This window comes from Procambarus clarkii, chromosome 71 (genome assembly GCF_040958095.1).
Source record: "Procambarus clarkii isolate CNS0578487 chromosome 71, FALCON_Pclarkii_2.0, whole genome shotgun sequence".
In the NCBI taxonomy this organism is placed as follows: Eukaryota; Metazoa; Arthropoda; class Malacostraca; order Decapoda; family Cambaridae; genus Procambarus; species Procambarus clarkii.
The window spans coordinates 11,547,580-11,567,804 of NC_091220.1; the positions used below are offsets into that span (position 1 = coordinate 11,547,580).

A 20,225-nucleotide genomic window follows, 5' to 3' on the forward strand; every position below is an offset into this window, starting at 1 on the left:
TTTTGGTCCCTGATAGGCCAAACGAAGACTCCTGTGGCAGAGTCTTCTGGAGGAGCTCTCCTTATTTGGAGAGCTCCTCCAGAAAAGAGCAATGACAGTGCTGCTGAAGTGTATATAACAAGAATAAAGTGTCAACAGGGAGAGGAATAACTTTCTTCCCACAATTAGTGCTTCCATGGATGATGGAGACCACCTAGTCTACTACTTGTATAACTCGATTCATGTTGCATACCTTAATGATGGTTTCATTTGATGTTGCTGCAAGGTGGTACACGGAGTTGCCTTTAACATCGGTAACATCCACACTGACATTTTTTTTCATTAGAGTACGAATGATATCAAGGTGACCTTGCTTTATTGCCAAATGTAAAGGGGTTTCTTTCATTTCCATGTCAGCGGTGTCTGCAAACCTAAGTTTGTATATATAAATATATTTATATGTACAGTATAAGTATATGTATGTATGTATGTATGTATGTATGTATGTATATTATATATATATATATATATATATATATATATATATATATATATATATATATATATATATATATATATATATATTATTTATTTATTTATATTTATATTTATATATATTATATATATATATATATTATATATATATATATATATATATATATATTATATATATAATATATATATATATATATATATATATATATATATATATATATATATATAATATATATATATATTATATATATATATATAATATATATATATATATATATATATATATATATATATATATATATATATATATATATATATATATATATATATATATATATATATATATATATATATATATATATATATATATATATATATATACAGAGCACCACTTGGTTTCCGAACCCCTTGGGGACGAGACCCGTCGGTTAACATGTAAGTTCGTATACGAGAAATAGAGGGGAAAAAATAAACTAGAAATGTAAAAAGAAATTTTTCCGAAAATTTATGAAAAAAACTCTAGGGAAAAAAATCGTCAGGTTCATGGCGTAAATGCGACCGTGTTTTGTTTGTACTCATCAATAAGTGAAGTCCTGATCCGCTTTATAAAGTCCTTAATTGTTCCTAACTGATTATTAAGACGTCTGGCAAACATCCTCTGGATGTTTCCTGCCAGCCTGCAGGAACATCCTGCCTAAAATATACGATGATGTACTGTACATTTAAGAAACAAATCTGGGTCACAGGTCTGTGGAGTGTGGTTAGGCTTACGGAGTCAGCCGGTCCCTCCCCCACCACCGACACACCTCCCCCTCTCCCCCCACCACCGACACACCTCCCCCTCTCCCCCCACCACCGACACACCACCCCCTCTCCCCCCACCACCGACACACCACCCCCTCTCCCCCCACCACCGACACACCACCCCCACCCCCCACCCCAAACCCATACACACACACACACACACTCTCAAAGGTCACGTGGTTCACGGTTCACTTCAACACCCATATATCGCTTCCTGCCTGCCTGCCTGCCTCCTTCCCAGCCTGCCAGCCTGCTTCCTTCCCAGCCTGCCTCCTTCCCAGCCTGCCAGCCTGCCTCCTTCCCTGCCTGCCAGCCTGCCTGCCTGCCTCCTTCCCAGCCTGCCTGCCTGCCTGCCTCCTTCCCAGCCTGCCTCCTTCCCAGCCTGCTTCCTTCCCAGCCTGCCTCCTTCCCAGCCTGCCTCCTTCCCAGCCTGCCAGCCTGCTTCCTTCCCAGCCTGCCTCCTTCCCAGCCTGCCTCCTTCCCAGCCTGCCTGCCTGCCTCCTTCCCAGCCTGCCAGCCTGCTTCCTTCCCAGCCTGCCAGCCTGCTTCCTTCCCAGCCTGCCTCCTTCCCAGCCTGCCAGCCTGCTTCCTTCCCAGCCTGCCTGCCTGCCTCCTTCCCAGCCTGCCTCCTTCCCAGCCTGCCAGCCTGCTTCCTTCCCAGCCTGCCTCCTTCCCTGCCTGCCAGCCTGCCTCCTTCCCAGCCTGCCAGCCTGCCTCCTTCCCAGCCTGCCAGCCTGCCTCCTTCCCAGCCTGCCAGCCTGCTTCCTTCCCAGCCTGCTTCCTTCCCAGCCTGCCTCCTTCCCAGCCTGCCAGTCTGCCTCCTTCCCAGCCTGCCAGCCTGCCTCCCTCCCTGCCATCATGCTAACGGGTAGTGTGTGTTAGGCTTATCTTCGGGAATGAGCCGGTCTCACCCCCACCACCAACAAACCACCCGCCCCCTACGTCCCATCTCTCAAGGTCACGCGGTTCAACCGCGTGACTACCACTCACTCCCTGCCTGCAAGCTAGCCTGCCTGCCTGCCTGCCTGCCTGCCTGCCTGCCTGTCTGCCTGCCTGCCTGCCTGTGCCTGCCTGCCTGTGCCTGCCAGCCTGCCTGCCTGTGCCTGCCAGCCTGCCTGCCTGTGCCTGCCAGCCTGCCTGCCTGTGCCTGCCAGCGTGCCTTTCCCTCCCTAATTCTCACTACTTCCATCCCTTCCTGCCTACCTCCTAGCATCTCTCCCTACCTCCCCCTCCCTCTTAGCATCTCTCCCTACCTCCCCCTCCCTCCTAGCATCTCTCTCTCCCCCTCTGTCACTGATTCTCCCCCCCCTCCTCATTCATACTGCCTCCCACCTAAGTTGCATCGTTCATCCACCCACCAGTCGGCCATCACTGATGCAATGTGTGCATTTGGAGCCAACATGGTGCACAGATGTTTCTTGATTGTGCAGATATGTAAAACAAAAGCACAGAATGAACATTCCAGCCTTATGGCAATTCAAAATAATAGGAATAATAGGCCGTGAATCTGTGAAGTCACAGTGGGCAAACTGGACCATCTCCCACCCACCACAACAAGCCGGCGTGACGCTTGGCGGACCCCTTCCTACCCGAACTTTGTTCGGGTAGCATGACTCCCCAACCCCAATCGGGAAACTGGAAGTTTCGGATAACTAAAGTTCGGAAACCAAGTGGTGCTCTGTATATATATATATATATATATATATATATATATATATTATTTATATTTATTTATATTATATATATTAGTATATTTTGGTAGCAGTCTTTCTTGTAAATATATGCTGTTGAATATGGCCGAAAAGGTAAGATTAATAATTCTAACACAAATTTTCTCAATATTTCTAATGTTTTTCTTCACTGTCGATGGTAATTGAAATATCAAATCTCCAAAATTCATTTTTATTTATGATCTGACGCCTGAATGCATTTCTTAATTCGTATTACATTTTCAAAGACTTAGCTTACACATAAAATTCATCGTACTTATACTCGTTTTGGGTGAGGTGAAAACAGCACAAAAATTTTGGGTGAGGTGACAAACACAAGACAGAACATTGTATGTTTTACGTGTAAACTAAGTCTTTGAAAATGTAATACGAATTACGAAACGCGTTCAGGCGGTCAGACCATAAATAAAAATGAATTTGGAATTTGATATTTCAATTACCATAGACAGTGAAGAAAAACATAAGAATTAAATATATATATATACCTACATACATACATAAATAATATACATACATAAATAATATATATATATATATATATATATATATATATATATATATATATATATATATATATAGTATATATATGTCGTACCTAGTAGCCCAGAACTCACTTCTCAGCCTACTATTCAAGGCCAGATTTGCCTAATAAGCCAAGTTTTCCTGAATTAATATATTTACTATAATTTTTTTCTTATGAATGATAAAGCAACCCTTTTCTCTATGTATGAGGTCATTTTTTATTATTGGAGTTAAAATTAACGTAGATATATGACCGAACCTAACCAACCCTACCTAACCTAACCTAACCTATATTTATAGGTAAGGTTAGGTTAGGTAGCCAAAAAAAGCTAGGGTTAGGTTAGGTTAGGTAGGTTTAGGTAGACGAAAAACATTAATTCATGAAAACTTGGCTTATTAGGCAAATCGGCCTGAATAGTAGGCTGAGAAGTGCGTTCTGGCTATTAGGTACGACATATATATATATATATATATATATATATTATATATATATATATATATGTCGTACTAGTAGCCAGAATGCACTTTTGGCCTACTATGCAAGGCTGATTTGCCTAATGAGCCAAGTTTCCTGAATTAATATATTTTCTCAAATTTTTTTCTTATGAAATGATAAAGCTACCAATTTCATTATGTATGAGGTCAATTTTTTTTTATTGGAGTTAAAATTAAACGTAGATATATGACCGAACCTAACCAACCCTACCTAACCTAACCTAACCTATCTTTATAGGTTAGGTTACGTTAGGTAGCAGAAAAAGTTAGGTTAGGTTAGGTAGGTTAGGTTGTCGAAAAACAATTAATTCATGAAAACTTGGCTTATTAAGCAAATCGGGCCTTGCATAGTAGGCTGAGAAGTGCGTTCTGGCTACTAGGTACGACATATATATATATATATATATATATATATATATATATATATATATATATATATATATATATATATATATATATATATATATATATATATATATATATATATATATATATATATATATATATATATATATATATATATATATATATATATATATATGGTTATTTATCTTCACATCCAAAGTGAGATACAATAAATATATACAGTAGTAAGGTCCTGACCATTCAAGATGGTAATAAACCAAGAATTGACTAATTTATCTGCTTGTGAGTTACATATTCATCAGAATTCTCTCTCAAACATTATTCTGCTACCTACCAGCTGGTGATGGGCACTCTTAAGATACTCTGCATGAAACTTGTCAAACAATATTATATTACTGTATAAACTGTACAGTATATGGAAATTATCTGTACCAATGTGCTGGGTTTCATATACAACAAAATCATATCAAATACTTTGCACACTTTTATAGAATTTTATAAATTTATCCTCATGCACAAATAATACACAAACACATTAAAAACCCCAGCATTGAATGTAATGAAATGCATCTTTCTGGATGAGCCCCGGTGGCTTCTTGAAGCTATCTTGCTAAGATTGCGCCAGGCTAAAAGATCACATCAATTGCAGATGTTCTCTTTGGCCAACTGAGGACCAGAACCAAAACCTAGCCCCTTCACACATGTGCATTGAGTGAAAATTCAACACCCCAATGGGAAAGTCAGTAAAGCTTTACAGACAACTGGAGGATTCACAAAAAACAAAACCTCGAAGATCAACAGATACCGTACAGCAACTCTGCAAACTATTCACACACAAGATATTCACCCAAACTATCTCGCAACTCGTTACATTACCAATCGCTACTACCGGGCAGTCTGCCCCCTGCCTGCAACCGACTACCCTCGTAATTTCTGGAGATGATGAACAACTCACTGATGAATCCACCCCTCCCCCTCATCCCAAGTGGCTCCATGAAGCTAACCAAAAGGAATGAGAACAGGGAGAAGGAGAGATGGCAGGCATCAGAAAGAAGAAGAGAACCAGGCTGGGAGACACAGCCCAAAGCAACGCAAAACCGACTGGGACTGTAAAAATGGCTAAATACTGGACCACTAGGACCCCTGTTAGAATATCAAAACCCTTAAGCCCGAATATCAGCCCAGGACATAATGGAGAAGACCACAGTCAAATCCACATATCTACAAACATCATGGTCCCAAGAGTTAACCACAAGCTACCTAGAATTGATGATATTATGGATGACCTAAGAAGTGGATTCCACTTCCGTGGAAATGTTTATTTCCTCGCAAGTGTGGATGACAATATATATGGTGGAGCGTGGAAAACTAATTCATCTGAGCTTCAGTAGTAGTAGTTAGGGAAAGGTAAAAATTCCAGTTTGGCAGCAGTAGTTGCTTCTGGAAGATTTCCTTATTAATCCTTAAATTGCGCATGGCGTACATATACACCGTGAGTAACATGTCCCACTGTGTGCATGGCGTATATATACACCATAAGGTGCCAGGCACGATTCAAATGGCCTGCGGCTACACGGAGTTCACATTAGCTTCCTCAGGGCTCTTGTAAACAGACGCCATGTTTAAAAAAAATCGTGGGCAATATTCTCCGGTGTGAGAGTCACAGTACTGTTGGAGCAACCAAGGCCGGCGCACGCAGCATGAGCAAACAGCATTGCTGTTCAGCTTGTGACCACAGTATAACCGAAAAATTTCAAAATAAATATATAACTGCTATTATTTAGCGATGACAGTACAGTATTACAGATGATCCCTGACTGTGATAAAAATGACCAGGATTGTTGTCATAATTAGCACTGTGGGAGGAGTAATGCTGAGGGACGGAGAGAGATAGCATCATTTACTGACTGTGTGGCCACCTGTTATTGTCTGCATTCACCATACCAGCTCAGTGGTTCTCTATGGTGATCACAAATGTAGATACTTATATATAATGTGTGTATTAGTGTAATAACAACAAAAGGATTATGTTGGGAGGAGCCATTTGGGTGACGGAGGTGGCGTCGTCTGCATGACTTGTCTGGCTGTGTGGAGGGTGGCCACTATGCTCTTTGGGCACCCTACAAGATTATGTGTACAGTTACAGCACATACAACATGTAGATACTTATATATAATGTGTGTATATAGTGTAATAACACTGCAAACAGTATTGTTGGGGAGAAATTTAGTACATGTGACCTTGAATGAGTGAGGGAGGCAGCCGCCAGCTGACTGTGTAGCGATGACTCTTAGTGCCTGAACTAACTATATTAGCTTAGTTGTACAGATGTGGTGAACAAAACATATAGATACTTATATATAATGTGTGTATATAGTGTAATAACACCACAAACGGTATTGTTGGCGGAGAAAGTTTAGTGCGTGTGACCTTGAATGTGCGAGGGACGCAGCCGCCAGCTGACTGTGTGTATAGCGACGACTCTTAGTGCCTGAACTAACTATATCAGCTTAGTTGTATAGTTGTGTTGAACAAAACATGTAGATACTATATATATAACGACTGTATATAGTGAATAAAATAAAAAACAGGATGGTGGGAGGAAAAAGTGGGCGAGTGAGGCATTGTTGAGGGAATGGCAAAGAGTGGCTGGCTGGTGTGTGGCGGTCACTCTTCGTTGCTTTTTGACTCACAATACCAACTTAGTGGTTCGTTATGGTGAACAAAACATGGAGATACAGTACTTATATATACAACCTGTGTATAGAGTGTAATAACAGCAAAACTATTTGTTTATTGTTTTATAAACATAATAATTGAATTACTAATATGCACACCAGGCCTGGTCGACGACCGGGCCGCGGGGACGCTAAGCCCCGGAAGCACCTCAAGGTAATCTCAAGGTAACCATACTTTTGAGTATAGCAATGATTCACCCCTTTTATTATATAAATATATCACACTACACACTATTGAATAATATTACTGCAAAAGAAAACTAAGAAAAAATCAATCAAAGACATTGAAATAATTAGGTAATAATATCTTTGTGGCAACTCCCACCTGTCAGCTCGGGTGACGCTGACCAGCTCTGACGACCGCTCTGTCAATGCCCACATTTTGCCAGACTTCCTCGGCCTATTGCGCCCAAAATATGTCACCTACGATTATTTTCCCCGTGCTCAGGGAACACAAATTAACATTTTTAGAAGACGAAATAATTTTTTAGAATTTTTTTTCTTACGCACAATGGTGTAAATCTCCTCAGGACCCCTTAGCAGCTTAAGGGTTAAGACTACTCAATAGCCCAGTCAATAGACCTGTGGCCTCACACGCATGGGGTTCATGGTTCGAGTCTCCTAGAGTCCAGGTGAATTAAATAAATTGTATAGATATGTTTGAGGTGTCTGGTGTGTCAATAATTTATCAAATACAGTACTGTACAAAGAAACCTCGGTTAATGAATTTAATCGGTTCCGCCACCAAGCTGCTCATGTGAAGCGTTCGTCTTGCAAAACGAATTTCCCCATTTAAAATAATGGAAATACAATTAATCCGTTCCACCCTGAAAAACATAAAAAACAAATGATTGCCTTCTTCACATCTACAGCAATTGTGTCTTTCTTCCTCTTGGCAACACTATCTTTAGGACGAAGCTTTTTTGCCGACATCATGGGTTACAAATTGTAGTCACAAAATCACAAAAAATCAAAGAAAAGCAGAAATAAATGCAGAGGGATGCTTATTCTGCCGTTAAAACAACAACACTATCATCGAAGGCATCTGTGAGAACAAGTGGGAACGCTAAGGAGCACCACGTGGTTTTCTCATTAATCGAGCGGAAGCTCGTCAGTCAAGACAAATTTTCTGCGAGTGGCTCGCTCGTTACCTGAAATGCTCATAGATCAGGCTGCTTGTCTCCCCGAGGTTCCTCTGTATTTAATACAAATTCCACTTGTTTTGCCACACATATAACCTAGTCATAAGCTTATGACTAGACATCACTGTGATTTGGTACGCAAGTAGTCAAAATCTTTCCTATCCTGGTTGATCAAACCAGCAACCAGGAGGCCTGGTCAGGAACCAGGCCATGGGAACACTGATCCCCAAAATCATCAAGTATTCATCGGGTAGGTAGTCCAGTTCCTAGTGTAATAACACCTATCTCTACAAAAGCTTTACCTTCATATCTTTATAAGTTATATTTTAAATGTTATATTTTATATGCTACATTTTATGTTATATTTTATATGTAAATCAATTTTAAGATACTAGCAGAGTGTTGCTTTACCTAAGTACTGAAGGCTGCAAAAAAAGATGAGAATAGCCAAGATGGGCAGCAATGTGTGCCGCTGTCCATGTTGGATGGTCTCGAACCAGGTCACAAATAGTCTGAAGAACTTGTTGATTGGCAATCTCGTGAGGCATGTGTTCTGCCAAAGGGGGCAGCACCTCCTTCAGTGCAATGAAACGAATTTGGGCTTCACTGTTATCAACTGTTCTGAAAAGACTATGAAAAACACAAAAGTTAGACAATATAGAATCAAATGATTAGGGAGAAAGTTATTATTTCAGAGTTTCCAAGGAATAATAATAATAATACTGTACAGTATTTCAATCACATACAGTACTGCAATAGGAATATTACCCCATATTAGTGACAACATACTATGGTGAATCAATATAGGATAATTTAAAGTACTCTACTCTGAAAGATTTAAAAGTCCCGCCTCCAGTAAACAGACTCCATCTTGGAAAAAGTCGTTGGTACCCCCTCCTGGGTACTCACCTAATTGTGCTTGCGGGGTTGTAGCCTTGGCTCTTTGGTTCCCCGCAAAGGAACAAAGGGTCAAAATGGCCAAAGGGCCCCTCACAGCCGGAGAGTGTGAGGGCCTCAGTATTGAGAGGGCGACCACAGGTGGTGCATGCTGCAACAACTCGCAGCATTGCTATGCAGCTTGTGTCTACAGCATCACTTAATAATTAAGCAATAAAATAAATAACTGATAATTTTGCGATGATAGTGTCACAGAAGATCCTGATTGGTAAAATCTATGTACAAAGATCAGTTACAAGTAAATACAATGCTGGTTATGATGTTTACAATGCAAGGCAGACATCCATAGCACACAGCTGCATTTTTGTGCATCTACACATCATGAAACTTGACCTCATGTTACTGTAGAAATTAAACTTCTGGAAAATGACTTGTTTTACCTGAAGCATACCTGGAGAGGGTCCTGGGAGTTGTTCTACTCCCTGAATCCAGTTTGGGGCTAAGCTTAACTTGTGATAACTTGGTCCAACAGACTGTTGCTTGGTGCAGCCCGCAGGCCCACATATCCACTACAACCCGGTTGGTTTGGCACTTCTTGCAGGAACCAATCTAACTGCTTTTTGAAGTAGTCCACTTTTGTTCCAGAAATATTTCTAATGCTTGTTGGTAGAGTGTTGAACAGCCATGGACCTCTAATATTAATACAGTGCTCTCAGATTGTGCCTCTAGCATCTCTATTCCTCACTGGTTCTATCTGGAATTCCCTTCTATATCTTCACTCCATTAAGTTGTTATTCTGCTGTGAAAATTTGGAGCCTTTCCTTCTAGTATTCTCCATGTATCTAATACAGTACTTGATATCTCTCTCTCTCTCTCTCTCTCTCTCTCTCTCTCTCTCTCTCTCTCTCTCTCTCTCTCTCTCTCTCTCTCTCTCTCTCTCTCTCTCTCTCTCTCTCTCTCTCTCTCTCTCTCTCTCTCTCTCTCTCTCTCTCTCTCTCTCTCTCTCTCTCTCTCTCTCTCTCTCTCTCTCTCTCTCTCTCGCCTCCTTTCCAGAGTACATTGAGAGCTTCGAGACGGTCCCAAAAATTTTAAGTGCTTTATCATGTCTATGCATGCCATGTGTGTTCTCTGTATTCCCCTCTACAGTGGAACCTCAGTTGACAACCGATCCTCTTTATGAATTTTTCGGTTACGATCTCAATTTCTTTGTAAAATCTGACTTGGTTGACGACCTTTACCTAGCTTGATGATGCATTTGTTGATACACGTATGGGTCAACCAAGCGAATGGTTCCTGGTGGCACAGGTGAGGCGCACTTCAATTTACCAGTGCCTCCCACCTAGTGACGATGGCGCTTGAATTCTTTGTAAAGAATTTCATTATTTTTTTGCTTTTTTCGTTTTTTAACATAAAAGTAATTATTATATATCATGCCATGGGTCCCAAGAAAGTCAGTGGTAAAGTTCAACCTAAGAAAATAGTTGTGAGTAGAGAATGTCCCTTCCTCATTAAGAAAATGTGTGAAGTATAGGAACAACTGCAAAGTTTTGCTCGAAAGACTCGCCCAGATAAAACTGTAGCAGGCTGTTGCTCAAACTGTAGCAGGCTGTTGCTCAGACCTTATTAATGACAATGTGATGTCACACTACAGACGAGTGTTAAAATGTAGGGTAAATAAGTTTCTATGGAAAGGTTCTTAGTGAGACAGCCAAACAGTGAGCCACAACCAGGTCTTAGTGGTATGCCTGCAAAACGTAAAAAAAGTATCCCAGAGAACTCCTCACTGCCCGATGTTATAATGGAAGGGGTCTACCCTTCCAAACACTAACACCTCTCCCTCCCCCCTCCTCACCATCTTCCATATGCCAACAAGAGTCATCGAAAAGGTAAAATATAATTTGTACATACTGTAGTACAAAATATTTGTAGTATTATGTATGAAATACATTTTGAAGTTAATATTTTTGGGAATGTGAAACGGATGAATTAAATTTATATTATTTCTTATGGGAAAATTTGTTTCGGTTTGAGAATTTTCGGTTAACGACCCATCTCTGGGAACGGATTACATTTGAAAATGGAGGGGGTCACAGTATTTCAAAAATCTACTCTGAAACGGAAAGTATGAATTGAGAATTACTAAAGATATGACAGTACCAATGATTTAAGAAGTACTGTATTAGCAATGCTGTGGGATTCCTGGATTTGAACATTCTTATAATCCACCCTATCATTTTCCTGACTGATGCTATATTTGCTTGGTTGTCCAAGCCTTTACATTTAGTTCACTAAATGTTAGGTTGTCAGACATTATAATTCAAAGATCTTTTACATGTTGCCTTCCTTCTAAGAGTAAGTCTGAATATGTCTTGAACCATACATTTCAATTTAGTTCCTCATTTCCACCACAGCCAAGTATCTGGAACTTATCACTGTTGGACATAATTCAAGTTTGAAGGACATTACTGTCTCAGAACATTAGCCAGAGGTAATCAGATTCAGACAAAAATTGATAAATTCATGATTTCAATGGTCCGTGAAAATCTTCGTCTACAATCCATGCTGCACCCATCTGCTGGCAATGAATCCTGGCAGATGCTGCAAGCAGATTCATGCTTGTATGGCTTGAATGCCATACAAACCATGCTGCATCCGCTGATGCTAAATTTCCATCAACAATCCATGCAGCATCTGCCAGCAATGAATGCCCTACAAGCCATGCTGCACCTGCTGATGATGAATTCCCATCAACAAGTCATGCAGCATCTGCCAGCAATGAATGCCCTACAAGCCATGCTGCACCTGCTGATGCTGAATTCCCATCAACAAGTCATGCAGCATCCTGCTATAACGAATGCCATAGATGCCATACTGCATCTGCCGATGCTGAATTCCCATCGACAAGTCGTGCAGCATCTGCCAGCAATGAATGCCCTGCAAGCCATGCTGCACCTGCTGATGCTGAATTCCCATCAACAAGTCATGCAGCATCTGCCAGCAATGAATGCCCTACAAGCCATGCTGCACCTGCTCATGCTGAATTCCCATCAACAAGTCATGCAGCATCTGCCAGCAATGAATGCCCTACAAGCCATGCTGCACCTGCTGATGCTGAATTCCCATCAACAAGTCATGCAGCATCTGCCAGCAATGAATGCCCTACAAGCCATGCTGCACCTGCTGATGCTGAATTCCCATCAACAAGTCATGCAGCATCTGCCAGCAATGAATGCCCTACAAGCCATGCTGCACCTGCTGATGCTGAATTCCCATCAACAAGTCATGCAGCATCTGCCAGCAATGAATGCCCTACAAGCCATGCTGCACCTGCTGATGCTGAATTCCCATCAACAAGTCATGCAGCATCTGCCAGCAATGAATGCCCTACAAGCCATGCTACACCTGCCGATGCTGAATTCCCGTCGACAAGTCATGCAGCATCCAGTAATGATGATATAAAACATGATTGAAAGGCATAGAAATTAGTGTAAAAAGTGTTGATAAGAGTACAGTATTGTAAGTGTTAATGAAGAATTAAGTCTTAACAAAAAGATATACTGTACACAATGTAAATACAGAAATAAGTTTCAATTGTACAAGTGCATTACAGCTGTTAGTCATCTTTTTTTTTTTTTATTATTAACCCCTCAACTGCGCCAGCCAACAAATGTCGTTTTGAGAGTTGTACGTTTTTTTAATTAGGCTACAGTATATTTTAATGTTTTTTAATGGATTCATCACTCTTTGTGTTTTGAAATGAAAATAGTTTAGTTTGGAAACATTTTGATATTAACTTTACCTGAACATTTATAAAAACAAAAATATGTCCTTAACCACTGTGATGCACCGAGTATATTGTGAAATTCCCCTTGTGCGCATGAAATCAAGTGTTCTCAAAAAATTATTTTTTCTATATAAAATGATAAATTCCTTTCCCTGAACATGTCTATGTAAAAATAAATACCAAATTCCACTTACTTTGGTTGCAGGAACATGGAAAAGGTGCGCTCTGACGTCATCAGGGGCTGGCCACCTGTGCGTGAAGCACGGGCTTGAATGGCCCGCTTGTGCGGGCCATTCAAGCACTGCGTGTTGCCACAAATATATTTTCAATTATTTGTTCTATGTATTTTCAATGCGGTTTTATTTGTTTTTTTTATCGTATATGATGCATATTTGTGTCCTTTACAATATGTATACAGTAGAACGTTCATAATGTTCCATGAAACTGTGATACATGTGTCAGTGATGTGTCCACAATAAATGTTTATTGTCGCAATATTACTTGTTAAAAATTCACTAAAATTACAATATGTACAGTTTCACACACTATTTACACAGTAACACACTGTATTACACACTCAGTACTTCGAAAGTGAGTAGTAATCAATGAATGTTACGGACCCGAGCCCTGCGTCCGAGCACGGAGCAGTGACGACCACACCATCTGTGGGTCAGCTCCCGAAACCCCCTCCAAATGGACGGCGCCATCAAGTGAGGACAGGAAATACCAGCCACAAGGGCTAGTTTCCCGTCCTGATCAGCTCATAACACAGCCGCTGCTGACCTCTGGTGAGGTGGGGCTTAGACAGCAACGCCATCTATGGAGTGGATACGTCGGGCGTTTGTGTCTACGCCTGTAAGTAAGGTGTCTTAGTGTGTCTCTATTACTGATGACGTGTCTGATTACAGAGTCGACCTGGGACTGCTGTAATGGAAGTTGGATCAGTCTACCCAAGGCAGCCGACTTGTCTCCAAGTGTTTGCTGCAGCAGCTGTGAGTCGCCCCCCCAGATGAACACTGTGGTGTTACCCTGCCCGTGACGTGGCAGTTGAGGGATCGTAGTACCCAGGACTGACTGGTGGAGACACTTAACCACTGGGGTGTTGTGGCGAGGAGAGTGGTCTGTGGGATCACACGAGGCTCCCGACTAGGGTTCGCGACCTTAGTATCGGTCGTGGAGTGGCCTAACCAGCGCTGCTGTTTGGAACCTGCCAGCTACCGGCTGGACTTGTGGTTGATGGCCTCCACGACGGTGCCCCCAGTGGAACTGTGATTTGGCTGGCCTGTGGCCAGGGTAGACTCAAGAGGATCTAAGGATTCATAGTGAGGCCACAAGAGCACCAAGAGCTTAGCATCGTGAGCACCGTGAACGTCCAGATTCTTCAGTAGAAGACAATGTTGTACATTCTAGTGTTTATACCCCCCCCCCCCGTGTAATCGTTTATATAGTATTTTTGGTGATGGTAATAATTATACTATTAAGTTTTTGCCTTTATTTCCCTTCCCCTTTAATTTACTTGCGTTACGGATCACATCCCTTGAAAGCCACTACTAGCTTGGGGCCAAATACCCAAACTCTAACAACATCAGAGTAAGAACCCGGTTGCGACCCGAGAGGGCCGTAACAATGAAGTAGTCCATGGTACGCAGCGCGACTTCGCTCTCATTGCACCAGGTACAGTACAGATAGATTTTTGCTTACTGTTTCTTCGTTGTATGCTTGCAAATAACGCACTCACGAACACCCTTGGCTTTAGTACTTGAAGGTGGTATGTAGCCAAGCTTGTAAAGCATAAGGTAGTACTGAAAAGATCATAGGAAAAGATCAGTTTGTAAGGTAGTCTTGAAAAGATCGCTTTGTAAGGTTCCACACAGGAAGAGATTCAGCCACCCTCGAAGAGGGTCCGTCAGTCTAAAAGAGATTCAGGCATTCTGGAAGAGATTCAGCAAACCTCAAAGAGTGTCAGTTAGTCTGGAAGAGATTCAGCTATTCTTGAAAATATCTATGGAAAACACCACCATGGAAGCTGCTAACACTGTTCATCTATGCTACTTGTACTAGATACATCATCACTGAATGCAGAAAACGAATCATTTATGTATCATCTATATAAACTGGAGATGGCAAGGGTAGTGCTCAGAGCTACACCTAGATACGCTTGCTGTACCGTCCTCATAGGTGCTGTATCACTTGCATCCGATCTTTGTGTTAGGTCCTTATTGCGCCTAGCTTCACTAATATCATGACCCTTATGTTCTTCAAACAATAAGATTTGAATTTCACCGACAGAGCGCGATTTTTCAATACTGAGGCGCGTGCGCCACCCATGGTTGCTCACTCAGTACTAACCCAGTCAGCAGCCTTAGGGCATTCTGGGAATGTTTTCCAAGATGGCTGTCTCTCACTGGAGGTCCTAAGAGTCCATTTCGTACACAACCAATTGCACATACATTTTGAATGGGTACGAAAAAATCAAAAAGAGTTTTCTCGGTTGGCGCAGTTTCCCACCGACCGAGTTTTCTCGGTTGGCGCAGTCCAGTGGTTAAAAATTGCACTTTGAAGTTTTTGCAAATAACAGGTGTGCAGTGCAGGGGGTAATCCCCTGCACTGCACACCTGTTATTTTAGATAGGTAAATTACAGTTAGGTAATTACAGTTGTTAGGTAATTACAGTTTGATAAATTGCAAAGAAAGAAGAGTTGTGAACCTTGAGCATTACACTACTTAGTAATTCATAAATACTCTGTTATCTCACACACATCAACAATCAATTGGATTTTAATCGATTCCCACCTGTAAGCTTTAGAAAGCGAGTTATGAACTGACTGATGCATGAGGAGTTCATAGGTGTTGTTGTGTGTTGGACCATACAGGACAAGGCAGTCTTCACGGTACTGAATCTGAAACAAAATTTGCTAATGTTGATATACTGTACTGATGAGAGCGCTACTGCAGTATGTAATCACTAGACTTAATTATGAAGCAAGTAATGTTCTTAGTGCTAAGAAAATTACAATGTATATACATGTATAAAAAAAGTGCTAGTAGCAATATGAAGTCAAAACACTGTACTTGATTAACAAATATAGCACTCAATACAGTATTTACAGTAACAGCACACACACACACACATAGACTTAATGAGGATAGATAAATTGTGAGTGGATTTTGTTACTGAACATGATAATCAGGTGTCTTAGTCTGCCAAGAAACAAGGAAATAATGATCTTAGACAGCAAAGATGCACCCAAGTATTAACAAACCAAGTAGCCTGCCTGAAGGAAGACCCAATTTATTTTTGGTCAGCCAAGAAACTAAGGTCTCTTGAAAGAGCAAGCCGAAAACATCTTAATTTTTTCAGCAAATCAAGATTTTAGTGTACAGTACAGTACTTAAAACTTACTGGTATCCTGGTAAATTGTGAAATTCCAACTTCAGTAACTGTATTTCCTGAAGGGCCCTCTGACCCCATAAAGGACTTGAAAAGATTTCCAATGAATGCCATGCTCTGTAAAATGGGAAACGAAAAATAATAAATTACTATTTTCAAAGGTAATTGATACAAAAGACTTTCAAAATAAAACAAATTGAAGTACTTTTAATGTAGCACTATGATTATGACTCGTGTGTAAGGCCTAGAACTGGATGGGTGACCATGCAGACACATGAAAGTCAGGACACAATCTACTTTAGCAAGAATCCTTGGTGTATGTGACTAACCCACTACATACAATTGTGCGGTGCTATCACCCTTGCATCCCCCACTATGTGGTGCAATCACCCTCACATACCCCACTATGTCAGGACCCGGAGACGAGCCATCCTCCAAACGCTCGGACCTCTGGAGTCCACCGGAAAAGTAGGGATGAAAGGGGTCTGCTGGTGCAATCCAAAAGCCCCGGCAGGAGGAACAGGCTCGAATGCCTCCATGGCCGAACTGAAAGGGGCAGTCCCTGAAGCTGCCCGAGTCTCACCACCAAGAAAAACCTGCCCCGAATCCGAAACCCTCAGACGTTTGGGAGCCAGGAGCAGAGGGGGGGGGGGGGGGGGTATGAGAACAGGATGAACCACAACAGGAAAAGGACAAGGGGTGTTGATGAAACCAAAGCCGAGGCGACTAACACCCACAAATCCAGGTCTCTATAACCAATCAGGGCAGCTTCAGGGCATCCAGAAAGGAAACCAACCTAGCTCGTTGCAGCATCTAATCTCTTGTATTTCTTTGTTGAAGTGTTTCTTTGTTTGAAGTGTTTCTTTGTTTGAAGTGTTCTTTATGTTCTGGTTCATTTTTATTGTGGGTCCATTGACCTTAAATTACTTTATTACTCCATGTTCTGTTATGTTCCACACAAGATGTTATGAGAAAGAGTTCAGTTGCTGTTCTAAACTGCACCCCGTATTTCCATTCGGTTATTTCCTCACACCTTCGGTTAATTTTTTTTGTCCATACTGTATATTTTACATTTTTGCTCAAAACGCTTTGTGTAATTGTGGCTTCAGAGATTGTGTAACTCCTGTCCCTACAATTTTACATTACAGTACTATTATGTTCTTTGTACACACATTGTTTTGTATAAACATTTGTATTTGTATATAAGATATGTCTACTAAATAGGGGGAGAAGTGCAAAGTTTTCTTGAAAAATATCACCCTTGACAAAGTTGTGATAATGGTAGATGATTTCCCTGCCAAAGAATAATTGTTATAATAACATTCCTCTTCATCTGCCTCACCACCTTCCACATACAGTACAATTTTATTTATTCATTTATTTATATACATACAAGCAAGTACAATGGGTTTATGAGAGTACATAGCATTGATGTTTATACATTCTTGTAAAGCCACTAACACGCACAGTGTTTCAGGCAGGTCCTTAATCTAAAAGATAATTTTAAGTAGGTAATTTCTAGCAAAATTGAAAAATGGTAACAGTTACATTGTAAGAAAATTTGATGAAGATTAGTAGGTTTATTATAGTAAAATTGAGAATTATCAACAGGTACATTGTAACATAATTTGAGGATTATCAACAGGTACATTGTAGCATAATTTAAGGATTATTTCTCGGTATACTGTAGTAAAATGTGTGTGTTCAATATAACAACCATGATATAAGATGATAGCAGTGATGATACAATGGTGAAGTTGTATGGTTTAGGCACATGTATTGGGGGATTGGGTAGCACAAGATACAGTGTGAGTTTAAAGCACCAGGTAGGAAACTATGAGGATGAAATTAGGTACTTTTTGGTTTTACTTTGGAATAAGGCATAGATTGGACAGCTTTTAAATTTCTTAGGGAGTTATTTCCATAGACTAGGTCCTTGATTTGCATAGTGTTTTCACATATTTAGTTTGACTTTTGGGGATCTCAAAGAGATATATATTTATGGTGTGGTGATTATGTGATCTATTACATCTGTCAAGTTAAGAGTTTCAGGTCAGATCAGATACACCATTAACTCTCCTAAGTGCAGGTAAAGTGTATACTTTATTTGCATTCATTTCATTTATTTATTGACTGCATTAACATTATTTTGTGGTATGGAATGGTATACTCCATTTACATTATTCCTTATAGGAAAACAAATTTCGTACTCGAATAGCTTGGCAGTCGATTGGTCTTCAGGAACAAATTAAGTTTGAGTGCCAAGGTTCCACTGTATTTAGCTAACAACTATGATTTGAGTTTTAAGATTTGATATTTAAGTTTGAGATATAAAGAATTTCCTGATTGGTTGCCAATTCCAATAGTACAGTACTGTACAGTATATCAAATAATTTCTCAAAACCTTAAAGGTTCTGCTTCCATTAGTGTTCCGTTATCATTGTGTTCATTGCTGTCTTCTTTTATGTGCTAGCCATATGCTGTATTGTGCCTACCAATTTTTGTCAACTACCATTCAAGCTGTCATTGCAATCAATCTGAGCTACCTATGTGCTTTAATATACCTACAATTTTCTCTCATCTTTTATTTTTTTTTCTTGCCTTGTAACTTATCATTTTTTATAAATTTTGCAAGTATTTACCTACTTAAAATTTTCTTAGATTAAGGACCTGCCCGAAACGCTGCGCGTACTAGTGGTTTTACAAGATTGTAATTACTATATTATGTATCCTCACAATCCCAATGTACCTTCTTGTATATAAATAAATAAATAAATAAATTAGGTCATTATTGCATATTCTTAACAATTTCTGCAATAGTTACAAATGTTTAAAATGTTTCAAGAAATGACTTTAAATACTGTACAGTATTGTACTGTCAAAACAAGCAACTGATCAGGAAATGTGTCAGAAATACTTAAATAATATTTGTCAGTTATTTAGCTCCATGGTTCAGTTTCTTACTGGTTACAAGTAAAATATTGGGAAAAGATAATGACAAAATTGTCACCAACACAGCCGGTCGGCCGAGCGGAGAGCACACTGCACTTGTGATCCTGTGGTCCCAGGTTCGATCCCGGGCGCTGGCGAGAAACAATGGGCAGAGTTTCTTTCACCCTATGCCCCTGTTACCTAGACGTAAATAAATAGGTACCTGGGAGTTAGACAAGTGCTACGGGCTGCTTCCTGGGGCGTGTGTGTGTGTGTAAAAAAGTTATTACAGTAGTTAGTAACAGTTCATTGATCGACAGTTGAGAGGCGAGCCAAACGAGCAGAGCTGAACCCCGTAAGCATAACTAGGTGAATAATGTAGACCAGTGGTGCTGCAATGGTGTATAGCTATGGTTGCCTTGGGTTACACCTTAGATTGGCTTAGAAGTTAGGCTTTGCATCAAATCTAGAGTGGAGAGTTTACCAATGGAGTTTAAAACCCCTAACCTTACCTAACCCAACCCAACCCAACCTAACCCATTCCAACCTAAGAGTGCCTAACACAGCCTAACCTAGGCTAATATAACAACATATACGGTTGTATGGGTAAAGGATCTTATGAGGACTAAGAGTCATGTACAACTTTATCATAACTCTTACCGTGATAATGTGTAGCCAGTTACTGTGGCTTCAAGTGTACAATAACAATGTGATAATGATTCCTTCCCCCAGCCAAATCTTCCCACTTACCTCAAAATTATCTCGAGCGTAGGTAGTATCTTATATTATCTCAAGTCTATGTGACTCTTAGACCTTGTTGGGGTGAGTAATGATGAGTGAACAGCTGGAGACGTGGAGGGTCACTCCTGTCTCGCCCCCACACTCACGCGCCCGACCCTAAACTATTGTTATAACTCTTGTACAAACTCGTACCACTAATTATACTACAAT

General features: G+C 40.5%; 1 protein-coding gene across 2 annotated transcripts in view; it reads right to left on the reverse strand.

Annotated features, from left to right (window-relative positions):
* The window catches only part of iPLA2-VIA (calcium-independent phospholipase A2 VIA), a 72,710-nt gene extending 52,485 nt beyond the window's left edge, over nucleotides 1–20,225 (reverse strand). Inside the window, exons 1-5 of one of the 2 annotated variants that reach the window (XM_045726131.2) lie at nucleotides 20,025–20,225; nucleotides 16,356–16,460; nucleotides 15,746–15,852; nucleotides 8,683–8,901; nucleotides 233–410 (exon numbers count right to left, since the gene is read on the reverse strand). In XM_045726131.2, coding sequence (XP_045582087.1) covers nucleotides 233–410; nucleotides 8,683–8,901; nucleotides 15,746–15,852; nucleotides 16,356–16,457 — 606 coding nt within the window. In that variant the 5' untranslated portion in view covers nucleotides 16,458–16,460; nucleotides 20,025–20,225. Of the gene's footprint in view, nucleotides 1–232; nucleotides 411–8,682; nucleotides 8,902–15,745; nucleotides 15,853–16,355; nucleotides 16,461–19,934; nucleotides 19,959–20,024 lie in introns of those variants that run through there. The other variant, XM_045726132.2, reaches the window with a different exon arrangement.